Consider the following 11,068-nt stretch of genomic DNA (forward strand, 5'->3'; position numbering starts at 1 on the left):
CGGCGCGGCGCCAGCGGGACCGAAGGTGTTGGATGTGGCTGAGATGTCGTTTGCGGATGAGGAGGGAACAGTGCGGGTAGATGACACGTTTGACTTTAAGAAGCAGAAGACGTAGAAGAGTGTAATGAGACATAGGGCAAAGGACACAGGACAGACAATGAAGAAAAAGACAAAAACCGAACCAACTATAAATTTTATAGTAATTAACCTAATGCTAATGTTATAATCTTTCTTTGCACCCTCCCTATTGCTCATGCGCCAAAGTTCATCTTCAGCTCAATTGTTGGTTGTTCGCCCCTTTGTGTCTCATGACCCTGATCTGCAGCCCCGGGCTTTTGGCCATGCCTCACAATAGCCTCTAGGAATGCACGTTGTGACGCATTCAAGCCTGCTACGACAGCCTTGAAGGCATCAGCACTCACAGCCGCCAGCTCGAGCAAGCGTGCACTGGCATGTGCATAAGCGCTCCTGCTGCTACCACTGCTATTACCACTGCTGCTCCCTGGGTCCTCCTCTTCGGCCGATGCCCAGGCCAACAATGCGGTAATCATAACGGCGAAGGCTACAGGCAGCCGCTCGCGTGGCAGGGTGCTGGAATATTTCGTTAGGGCGAGCATTACAAGCGGGCGGGCAGCCTCAGGGTCCTCGGGGGCAGTATTAGTAGCAAATGCAATGAGGCGGGGGACTAGATAGCGTGCAATACTGTGGTCGGCAGCAGTTGGAGAGGGCTGGAGGAGGAGAGAGCGGATACAATTTGCAGCGGTCTTAGCAGTCTGTTTAGCGGTTAGGTTAGCAACGCAATTCGGGATAATACACTTGGCAGGCCGCTTTTAGACAACATAAAACTCACCATCCGGTCCGTTAAGCAGTCCACCACCTCATCGAGATACCGTGCCACAAGAGGGTCTGATGCCGGCAGCTGATTGCTGCCACCAGTAAACAAGATGGTGCTCGCCAAAAGCGCATTCTTGACGCACATCAACGCGTTAGGCTGCTCTCTACGCTGTGCAATCAAATACACGCTTAAGAAACGGCGTAGACATCCACGGAGTTGCAAGACGGCGCCCTCTGATACAGCACTTGATGCAGTGCTTGTGTTGGCCACCACCCCCCCACGTAACCCCGTTACTCCGGCAATGAAGCGTTTAAATATAGGTAGGGTCTGCGGCACCACTAGATCTTGGCACATGGGCGTCGCTAGCATAGTAGCGAAGATATGGATGATACACGCATGAAGGTCCGTCTGGATGATAGCGGGGAAGACGTCAGCGGCATCAGCCAGTGCCTCAAGGGCGGTTCGTACTAGCAACATGGCCTCCTCATTCATCTGGTGACGCACGGGCTGAGCAGAATTGTCATTGAGATTCGGCAGTAGCCCCGAGAGAACTAGCACAATGATGCGCGTGAGTTCAAACAGCTGCTCAATATCCTCAGACAGATCGGTATCAGCCTCGTCAGTCTCGGCATCAAGATTCTTAGAGTCATTGCGCTTGCGTGCTGATGGGTGGGCTATACATAGATCACGCGCAATCTCAACAATCACCCCCTGTACGTCAAGGCCGTCCGTTAAGGCTAGTCGGTCCAATAGGTCCATAGTTTCGCTGAAGATAGCATCGCGGTAGATGGCGTGGCCGGACACGCTAGGATGCAAAATCTTCTTGAGGGCTTTTAGGATCGAAAGGGTCTGGGCCTCGGATGCTAGCGAGTCTGACTGACTGGGTTTGGTGGCCAAGGCCTCAAAGGCGATACCAAAGAGCACAAAGAAGAAGGCTAGAGGCTCATCCCGGTAGTTGATGTCGGCACTACGATGGCGATTCGGACCCGAGACTGAACCTGAGCCACCAGCATTGCTGTTGTCCGTCTTCTTGTCATCAAGCGCATCAAACACAAAATCGCTGTCCTGCTCAATTAGACTGGCAATGGCATCAACGAGTTTTAGCCACGAGTCCTGATAGAACTTGAGTAGTGTTTCACGGTTCAACGCAGCATAAATAGTATCAAGACTACCGGACAGCGAAGGAGGGCCGAGCGTCATGGAAATGTCTGGCTCAAAGCGTAGTCTTGCAAACTCGCGTAGACTCTCTAGCCATAGAGGTGTTAGGGTGGCAATGTGCGGTCGTAGAACGTCAACAAGGTACTGCTGATCGGCACTAGCCACCTGTAGCTCAGCCCAGGCAGCAAAAACGGCCATCTTGACCATGACCTGGGCATTAGACGAAAGAGCCTTGAGGTCCCCGATACCGGCATTCTCCGTACCCTTTGACAGATTCTCCAAGGCTGTCACGAGTGTCTTGAGAATACGGCCCATACGTTCAACATCGGTAACAATACCAGTAGAAATGAAATTAGCACAAACATTGACAGCCTCAGCTGCCAGCTCGGGCGATGAGTCGGCTGCAAAAGCCGGGGTCAGTGCTGAACTGATTTGTGCCTGGTATTGCTCCAATAGCATGGCCTCGTCAAAGTCTGGATCGGGCGTCTTGCCAAACATGCGTAGCACGGCACCAATAATCTTGAGACCCCAAATTCGTAGCTCAAGTACACCCGATGTCGAGGCTGAAAAGGCCATTTGTACTACATCACCTATACGGGCTTGGAGCTCGCGCTGACTAACTGAGTTTCCACCCGTGGCCACAGCGTCTTTAGCGACTAGTAGGAACAGCTCGCTGAGACACTCCATGGCAAACGTGGTCACCTGCCACCGCAGAGGTTCCGCCTCTGAGCTTGCAATTCCGTCATCGCCGTCGCCGTCATTCTCAGCATCCTTAGCAGCACCCGCAAAGCCAGCCACCTCTTCGTCACGAAGATCAATGGCAGGACCCTGTGACTTTGAAGCTTGTGAATTACGCCCGTGATCTCGTTGGCGAGTCATCTTGAGCACTGACTGGAAACGCTGAACCCAGGCAGCTGTAGACTCTAATGCTGTCTGCCGCATCCAGCTACGGATAATATTCCGTATGCCGTCATGGGCCGGATCTGAGTCAAGCACAACCCAAAGTTCCCTCTCGAAGCCAGCCCGAGCTGTGCTGACAACCTGCTGCGGGTTTCGCTTCATGACGTTGTATAGGCCATCGACTGCCGCATCACGTAAGGTCACATGATCTGAGTTCATGTATTTTTGCAACAACTGTACGTAGTCGGCAAAAATGATATGGCCTGGGGCATACAAGGACAAGTGTTCCATGCAATCCAGTGAAGCTTGTTGGACTAGCATGTTCTTCTCCCCCTGGAACTGGCTTACCAGTGTCAGGGTCAGCTCACGTGATTTTGTCGAATCTTGTAGATCAGGCCCTAGCACGTTGATCATTGAGTCAACACAGCGGGTGATGGCCGTGGTGGTTGACATGTCGACCTCGAGATTCATGGTGATTACTGAAGCCATCTCGGCGTTGTGGGTATCAGATGTATACATTTGAGCGACCATACCCAGCGTACTGGATACGTACTGTGAGAAGCCCAGGCCAGCCGCATTGGACGCTAGTGCTAGTGCTTCCAGAGCCCAGAAGTGCACGGTAGGGTGCGGGTCATTGGCTAAGGTGATGAGGATGCTGTGTATGGTTTTAAGGTGGAAGCCAGCCGCCATGCCGCCGACCTTGCTCTGAATAGCACCAAAGGCCATGGCACAGCCAGCTCGAGCACTAGGCTCACGGTTCATGACAATGGTATCAACTAAGAATTTGATCTCGGTATTGGTGAATGCATTCCCACAGGCATTACACAGTCGGGCTACAGCTGCATATCCTAGACTACGGACATACGGGTCTTCGTCCAGTACAAAGTCACGCACCATATCTTGCAGCAGCCGTTCAACAGCCATATTAGTCACATTCCCAGTCGGAGACTTGGTTTCACGAGCAACTACACGCATCGTGCATAACAAAGCTGTGGCCACATTGACGTTAATTGCCGCCTTGCGCCCGGGATCCCGTTGTAGTGAGCCGGCCGAGGCAAATGTCTTGATCTGTTCCAGAATGCTTTCTTGCACCTTGGCCGGCGTCTGGGGGAAGATAAAAGCAAAGAGCTGGATAGCTGTATTGACGACTTCGGTAGCTGTGGGGTCGGGCGCCATATTGTCTGTTTGGTCAGAGATGTATAAGACAGAAGCATCATGCTCTAGTGTGCCACACACAGGGGACAAAAGCAACCTATCCATGTCATGTTCTGGGCTGCTATCTTCCAGTACTTTCTCATCGTCTGCTATCTCATGTTGTCCAGGCAGTGGCACAACTGAAAACCCACGAACCAGGCCAGTAACACCAAAGCCCGAGTTATCGCCGACATCCCAGATAGTCTCAAAGGCACCAGCAGCCGTGGCTATAGAGCTGCTAAGGGAGTTAGCCCCGTATTTTTCCGGGTCAGCAAAAAGCGAAATAGCTGCTGTTAAAAGGTTTGAGTGAATCAATGCCTCGCTACCACCCGCTGGACTCATAATTACGAGTTTTGTATAGCACTGAAGCACGCGACGCTGTACCATCAAATCAAAGTCAAATAGTTGCAGTGCTGGCATCAGCCGCAGTGTGACGTCATCCGTAGTTTTCTTGGCTGGGAGTGTGCGCAGAAATGCTGACGTGCTCTGCAACATTGCAGCGATTCGCTTGCTCACATCAACTGTAAGCAATCTTTGGTTGTACTGCAAAAATGCCAAGATCGAGCCTAGCGCACACTCGCGGACGTGGGCTAGAAATGATGCCTCAAGCAGACTACGACTAGCTGTGTTATCCTTAGCTAGAGGCTTAGGCAATGCGTTCTTCCACATGAGCAGAAGTTGAGACAGATGGATCTTGACAAAGTTGGGGCCCAGAGCCATCAGGCCGCCAATGAGGATCCATGCTACTTGGATCTGCGTGGCCGATACGCGTAGCTCGGATTGGCCACTAGACTTGAGCAAATTAGTGGCCATAGTTAGTACTCTGCTATTAACATCGACGGCACCATGAAGTGGTCTAGCAGGACTAACACTGAGAGCAGCCGAAAGCCCGTGTGAGAACCCGACGCAGCGTCTCTGGCTATTTCGGCCGCTGGCCAGTTGCGAAAGCTCTCGACTAAGCGAGTTCATGCATACAGCCAGACATGGCAGCAGCTGTTGAGGGCAGTTGTACACAAAGACCTTCATGCAGGCTGACGCGTGCACCTGTACCGAATAGCTGGGGTGCTGCAGGACTTGTAACAATGCGTCCCGACAGGCTTCTGCGAAGCCGTTAGCCGCGGACCCCAGAGCCTTGACTAAGGCACGGATGGCTCCCAGCGCCACAATGAGTGTCTCCTTTGTTGAATCGACCTTTTCCGTGGCTGGTTGTAGGCTATTCTTGAGTACATGGGCAATCAATGCATTAGCCACAAATATTTGGCCTGATTCGCCGAGAATGCGCTGGCCAGCAATATCCTGAAGCAATATTTCGACGATCTTGCGTGCCATCAGTAGCCGGTACCGGTTGTTGGCGATGTGCGAATTGACTAAGATGTCTGCAGCGAAGTGCTCAACCAGAAACACAAAGTTGGCTTGCACGAGCTTCTCGCCCAGCTTTTTAAACAGCATACTGTAGCAGACACCAATGCCAGCACGGCCTTTATTGCTGGTGGCTGGCTTGACATATTGGTTTGACAGGATTTTGACCATTTCTGGCACCACAAGAACAAGGGAGTCCTGCCGCCGGCCATTGGCACCGGGAGCTGGGCTAGATGACCTCGAGGGGATTTCATCGTCTTCGGCACCGGAGCCAGCAGTTGCCATTGTGACCGTAGCCGTTCGACGAAGACTCTTGGGCTTAGGCTTCTTTGCGCGAGCCGCCGCGCTTTCGCCTACATTTTCTGAGTGGGCAAGCACCAAAGCCTCAGTAATGCAGTCGGCACTCGCATGTCTAACGGGCGCCGATGGCGAATCAATAGCCTTAAACACGGCTGTCTCTAGTTTGTCAAAGTCGGCGGAGTTGCGGAAAAATGGCGTCCCTTGCACCAAAGCACGCATGCAATCGCATGCGGCAATTATGACCAAAGCGCCCTTGTCGGCTGCGGCATGGCTCCGGGATTGCTTCCAAATGTCGCGGGCCACTGACTCATCCATACTACCCTGGATCATAGACACCATCTTGGTCAGGGCCACAAACACTGCAGCACGCAGGCCAGCATGCGAACTAGACGACTTGAGGAGGCGTATTAACACGCCAACAGCCATTTGATGCAAGCCAATGGCACTGTCGCCTGCTGCACCGTACACGTGGCCTAACAGACTCACAGCAGCATGTCTATTGCGAGATTCAGCCTCGGTCTTAGGTTTGGGTCCACCGACAATAGCCGCAAGTTCATTGATGGTCTCAAATAACAACTTGCGGTCGCCGTGCTCAAATACGTGTGCCAAGCATTGGCCGAGATTGTTGCGGATAATGCGGGTTGGTTGTGGGGAGGTTAGGTTGAGGACCTTGAACGTCTCTTTCTTGACATAAAACTGCTGGGCTGTGCAGTCTTCAGCGTTGAGGGACAGTACATGGCGGCTGAAATTAGAGACGAATGTCAACACAAAGATATCTTGGTGATCAGCGGGCAGACTCTGAAGCTTGGAAAGGTCGAGTTCGGGCTGGCTTAGCATATGTGCAGGTGGGGGGACCACGGGAATGGCCGGGACCGAGTCTCCAGGGGCCGAAGAGGCCATTAGATGGGAGCTAAGAAAAGAGTGGTTGAGATATTTGGGATTCCAGGACTGCTATAATATCGACGGCTATGAAAGGACCGTTATATCGCCAAGGGTAGCGGTGGTGGCTAGTCGAAGACGAGTTCGTCTCGGTGATGGAGGACGAAGCGAGAGACGGGCCAAAGAAACGAAGTAGCACGTAGTAATATGACGCACACAAATAATTTATTGGGGGTAATAAAATCAAGGAACTAGCGAACCAAGTGGAGGCGACGTCCCTTGTGTTAAGCCTAGTGAAGCTTGCGATCGAACAAAGCTTTGATCATGTCGTCGTGGAGCTTTCCCCTTCAATGGACATCATAACCCTGGTCAAGCCCCACCTCAAGAAGAAGCTGGTGTATATCACGTGGTATCTGATACTAGGGTTATATTTTATCACAAGACCAAAACTATTAGCACATATCACCACATCGCAAATTCAACAACATCTTACTAAAAAAAGGCCTTCTACGTCTAGCTTCACACCAGGCTATCTTCTACCCTGATCTTATTTCTTCAAAATGAGTAGAGCACTGAGGCAGAAGCTTCCACATGTTCAACTTTTAGCCACCAGTATCAGTACTAGCCGGCTATTCAACACATCGGCTATCCTTGGGTCTGGCCATAATAGATGGTCCAAAATCCGCCATGAAAAGGGTGCAGCTGATCGCAAGAAGCAGGCTGAGCGCAATGTGCTGGCCAAGTCAATTGCTTTTCTAGCGAAGAGTGAGTAAATCTATGAAAAAAAACTACAATAGAGTTATCTTATTATTGACGGCTTATACAGCGTACGGCCCCGACCCGGGCATGAACAAGCAGCTCGCTGCGCTAATCCAACAAGCCAAAAAGTGTTAGTCAACTTTTCACTTCCGTTTCTACAGCTCATGGCTAATTCTCTCCACAGCTGGAGCTACCAAAACCTTCATCGAAAACTCTATTTCGCGTGGCCTTGGCCGTTCCCCTGACGGTGCACAATTAGAAAACGTCATGATCGAGGGTATGACTCCAGGCAACGTAGCCCTCGTTATCGAAGTCGAGACCGACAGCAAGGGCCGTAGCTTGCAAGATCTCAAGCACGAGCTCAAGAAGTTTGGTGGTAAGGATGCCGGCTCCACTCTCTTCTTCTTCGATCAGTTAGGCAAGCTGGTATTCCAGCGGCCGCCATCAGCCTCCGAGGACACATTGGACGAGATTATCAATTTCGCCATTGGCCAGGATGCTGTAGACGTGGAGATAGGGCCAGAGGTAGAGCCACAGCCAGGCATAAGTGAGAATGCAGAAACACCCGCAGCCGTCGTACCTGTAGAGGCCGAGGATGGTCCAGCCCCGGGCGAGATCATCGTCTGGACGAGCCCCGCCACAACCATGAGCATTGCCACGGCATTCAGCGACAATCTCGGCCTAAAGCAAATCAGTGTAGGCGTTATCTGGAAGCCTAAGGACGACATGCGTGTGACAGTAGAAAAGCCGCATATTGTGCGCGAGATTACGGACTTGCTCATGGCACTGCGCGATTATCCCGAGGTCAGCAGTGTGTACGCGAACGGCGTGCCGGGTGATGACATAGCGGAAGAAGACTGGGCGAGGGTCGAAGATTTGTTGGATGGGAAATAGAGGCAATGTAGTTAGAGTGTGATACTAGTGTAAGAGTACTGTACTTGTATAGATTGGAGGGTGTTGGGCATACAGATAAGAGCGGAGCAGAGACAAGAGTTGTATATGCAGAGAGTAAATTGTGTCATCTGTTGAAAGCATAAAAATAATACAACGCAAGTAGCAGCCGTGCGCATGGCATTTGGAATTAGCAACATGTCATTGCAGGCTGTACCGCAGAAATAGTGTACAAAACCATCATTGGCCCCTTCCACTCACCAACTATCCCTCCCCACTCACTCTCCTTCAGTCACTTCCATCTCACATTGCCTCTCGTCACAAGTATGGCACTCCCTAAGATGACTCGCTCGCACTTGGGCCCTGGCCCGCTGCTGCACGTCGCATTGCTTCTCTCTCCTTCAACAAGCGCTGACGTGCCACGATACGCTCGTACTCGGCTTTGATTTCCTCACGCGTGTGCGGCACCTTGTTAGTCTCCTCAGGCTTAGGCCAAAAGCCTTCGACAGCAAAGCGCTGATCCAGATTGGTGCCGAAATAGTACATGATACCAATAGGGAACATGACATACATGCCAAACTAGAAGGGAAGGTTAATGATGATGGTTCTCTAAGGGGGAGGGGGAATGTAGCTGCCTCGTTACATAAGCCCGTTCAATCAAAGGCAAGATACGTACTTTGAAAACCTCCAGATTAAAGCCGCCCATGGTAGGAGACTATTGTGCACTTAGGTTGCTTGGGTTGTTGATCTTTTTCAATGTCTCATCCAGATTCCTCGTGGGGCAACTGAATTTTCCAATCCCTTTGCTTTCGCTCAAGATGTGTGACGAAAGGGAAACTTCTATTAGTTTATTTAAAAGAGAACAAAGAGGCTCTAGTTTGTTGGGTTTTGATGTAGATGAAAAGAAGTCAAGCATCATGATGACAAGAGAAGAGAGAAAGGATGAGTGATGAAGGGCAAAAAAAGCCGATGAAGGATTTGATGATTAGGGTTAAGCATAATATTAGGGTCATATAGACCAACATCTACCTCTATCTTTTTATGTCCATCACCACGTTGTTGTATGCAAGTTGAGGATGTAAGTGGTAAATATGTATGAAGTCCCGGACCTCTTCTAACTTTGCGTTTAGGTGCGAACAATAATCCCGTAGTAGATGAAAAAGAAAAATCCAAAAAAAGCAGATGTCCCAAAAAAAATCCAATACGCATGGCTTGAAAGATAAAGGGAAAAGGGACATGTCTCGTGGACTGGGTTTCTAGAGAAGCAAAGGGAACAAAAAAAAAGATAAACGCCAAAGGTTGAGGCAATACTTGAGCCATAGGACAAAAAGAGGACAGACGGAGGTAGACCTTTTCTATTTTATACCTTATCCGCCGGCCCAACTCCTATCTTACGCCACAGGCGCCTTCTTCTGAGCCCGGGAGCTCTCGCGTATCTGTCTCTCCTGTTGCCTCTTGACCAAGAAGTCCTCGCGCTTCTTGCGCGTCCATTCAGCGCCTGTCAATGGAGGGGAATGATCCGTGAAGCTACGCGGCGTACCCGAATACGACAGGGCGTCAAGCCCACCCCCTACACTGCCATTGCCACCATCCATCCGCAAAGAGCCTAAGCCGCCACCATAGCTACCGGTTGCGAGGCTGGCACGGTAGCTCTGAAAATCGCTTTCATCAACGCCACTGCGACCGTCTAGCCCACCAACAAACGAATTCACCTGGCCAAGAGCCTGCACGCGCTCCTGTACTGAAGGGTCGCGAAGAATGGGCATCATAAGTGGCCGGCCCTTGTATGAGCCGAGAGAGCCCGAGACAAAACTCTTGCTCACAGAAGCTGAATGGTCAGCATTAGCTGTTTCTGTTGCTGCTGCGCCGGGTGTGTTGGCGAGGCTGCTGCCGTAGTCAGGGTGATCTGGCGGGAGCGGAATGTTTAGCGCCTGTACATATGAGTGCGAAACAAAAGTTTCCCGGAGAGGTGTCACGTGGTCTCGTCCCTCGCTATCTAAATCCCCGTCATTCTCGTCGTCGTTGTCTGACTCGTCATCGACCGGAGCATCTTTGGGCCGATCGCTGGTTTCGTCTGCGCCAACAGCCGAAGCAAACTTGGATGCAATGGAAATGGGCATGTTATCGTCGTCGTCGAAAATGAAAATTTCGTCGCCATCCGGGACAAGAATGTTCTGGGGGGCAGTGAGCGGCTGGGCTTTATTTTTGGTGTCCCACATAGTGATATGGGTACTGGCCACAGTAGCGTTCGGCTTTTGCAGCGGCTGGCTTGGAGGAGGCGGTAGTGTATGCGTCTGCGTTGTCTCACTAAACTTGACCGTTTTCTTAGGTGTGGTTGTGAGTTTGGGAGACGATGAAGATGCAGGCTGGTTGTTGGAGGGAGTTTTTTCGGAGCCGATATTGGAGCTATGTTCGGGTTTGCTCTGAGAGACGGCTTCGGTAATTGGGCTAGACGATAGCCTGAGAGCAGACATTGGCGATACAGGCGCATTGTCGTCGATAGACTTGTCGACGATGGGCTGGGCACTAGCTCCTGGAGTCGTTGTTGCTGCAGCTGCAGGTACAGACCTAGCGACTGGCCCCATCTCCTTATCGGGAGATTCTTTACGGGCCAAAGCCGGCGAGGCCAGCGTAGGAGGAGATGCCGACATTGTGGGAGTGGATAATGGTGAAGATGGCAGTCCAAAATCAAAGCAGGGATCGAATTGAGACTTGTCGTGAAAGCAGCAATGGAAGTAGTCACAATACAGCCACAATCACAGTCACAGCCTCAATCTCCAATCACAGTAGCCT

At 51.3% G+C, this 11,068-nt stretch overlaps 4 protein-coding genes across 4 annotated transcripts; 1 reads left to right on the plus strand and 3 right to left on the minus strand.

Moving 5' to 3' along the window:
* Positions 1 to 251: 251 nt before the first annotated feature.
* On the minus strand, positions 252 to 6,646 carry HOO65_060198 (HEAT repeat protein; the record flags this gene model as incomplete). The annotated part of the gene is made up of 2 exons (XM_071003582.1): positions 252 to 773; positions 851 to 6,646. The coding sequence occupies 2 exons, from the start codon at positions 6,644 to 6,646 to the stop codon at positions 252 to 254; spliced, it is 6,318 nt and encodes a 2,105-aa protein (XP_070857548.1).
* A 539-nt stretch (positions 6,647 to 7,185) lies between these two features.
* On the plus strand, positions 7,186 to 8,278 carry HOO65_060199 (putative transcriptional regulatory protein C8D2.12c; the record flags this gene model as incomplete). Its single annotated transcript, XM_071003969.1, has 3 exons — positions 7,186 to 7,390; positions 7,452 to 7,514; positions 7,569 to 8,278. The coding sequence occupies 3 exons, from the start codon at positions 7,186 to 7,188 to the stop codon at positions 8,276 to 8,278; spliced, it is 978 nt and encodes a 325-aa protein (XP_070857549.1).
* Positions 8,279 to 8,611: 333 nt separating this feature from the next.
* HOO65_060200 (Protein PET100 mitochondrial) lies at positions 8,612 to 8,981 on the minus strand (the record flags this gene model as incomplete). The annotated part of the gene is made up of 2 exons (XM_071004099.1): positions 8,612 to 8,854; positions 8,952 to 8,981. The coding sequence occupies 2 exons, from the start codon at positions 8,979 to 8,981 to the stop codon at positions 8,612 to 8,614; spliced, it is 273 nt and encodes a 90-aa protein (XP_070857550.1).
* A 685-nt stretch (positions 8,982 to 9,666) lies between these two features.
* HOO65_060201 (uncharacterized protein) lies at positions 9,667 to 10,926 on the minus strand (the record flags this gene model as incomplete). Its single annotated transcript, XM_071001074.1, has 1 exon — positions 9,667 to 10,926. The coding sequence occupies one exon, from the start codon at positions 10,924 to 10,926 to the stop codon at positions 9,667 to 9,669; it is 1,260 nt and encodes a 419-aa protein (XP_070857551.1).
* Between the last annotated feature and the right edge of the window lie 142 nt (positions 10,927 to 11,068).

The sequence above is a fragment of the Ceratocystis lukuohia genome (assembly GCF_044167205.1).
Source record: "Ceratocystis lukuohia strain C4212 chromosome Unknown Supercontig6_pilon, whole genome shotgun sequence".
NCBI classification, from domain to species: Eukaryota; Fungi; Ascomycota; class Sordariomycetes; order Microascales; family Ceratocystidaceae; genus Ceratocystis; species Ceratocystis lukuohia.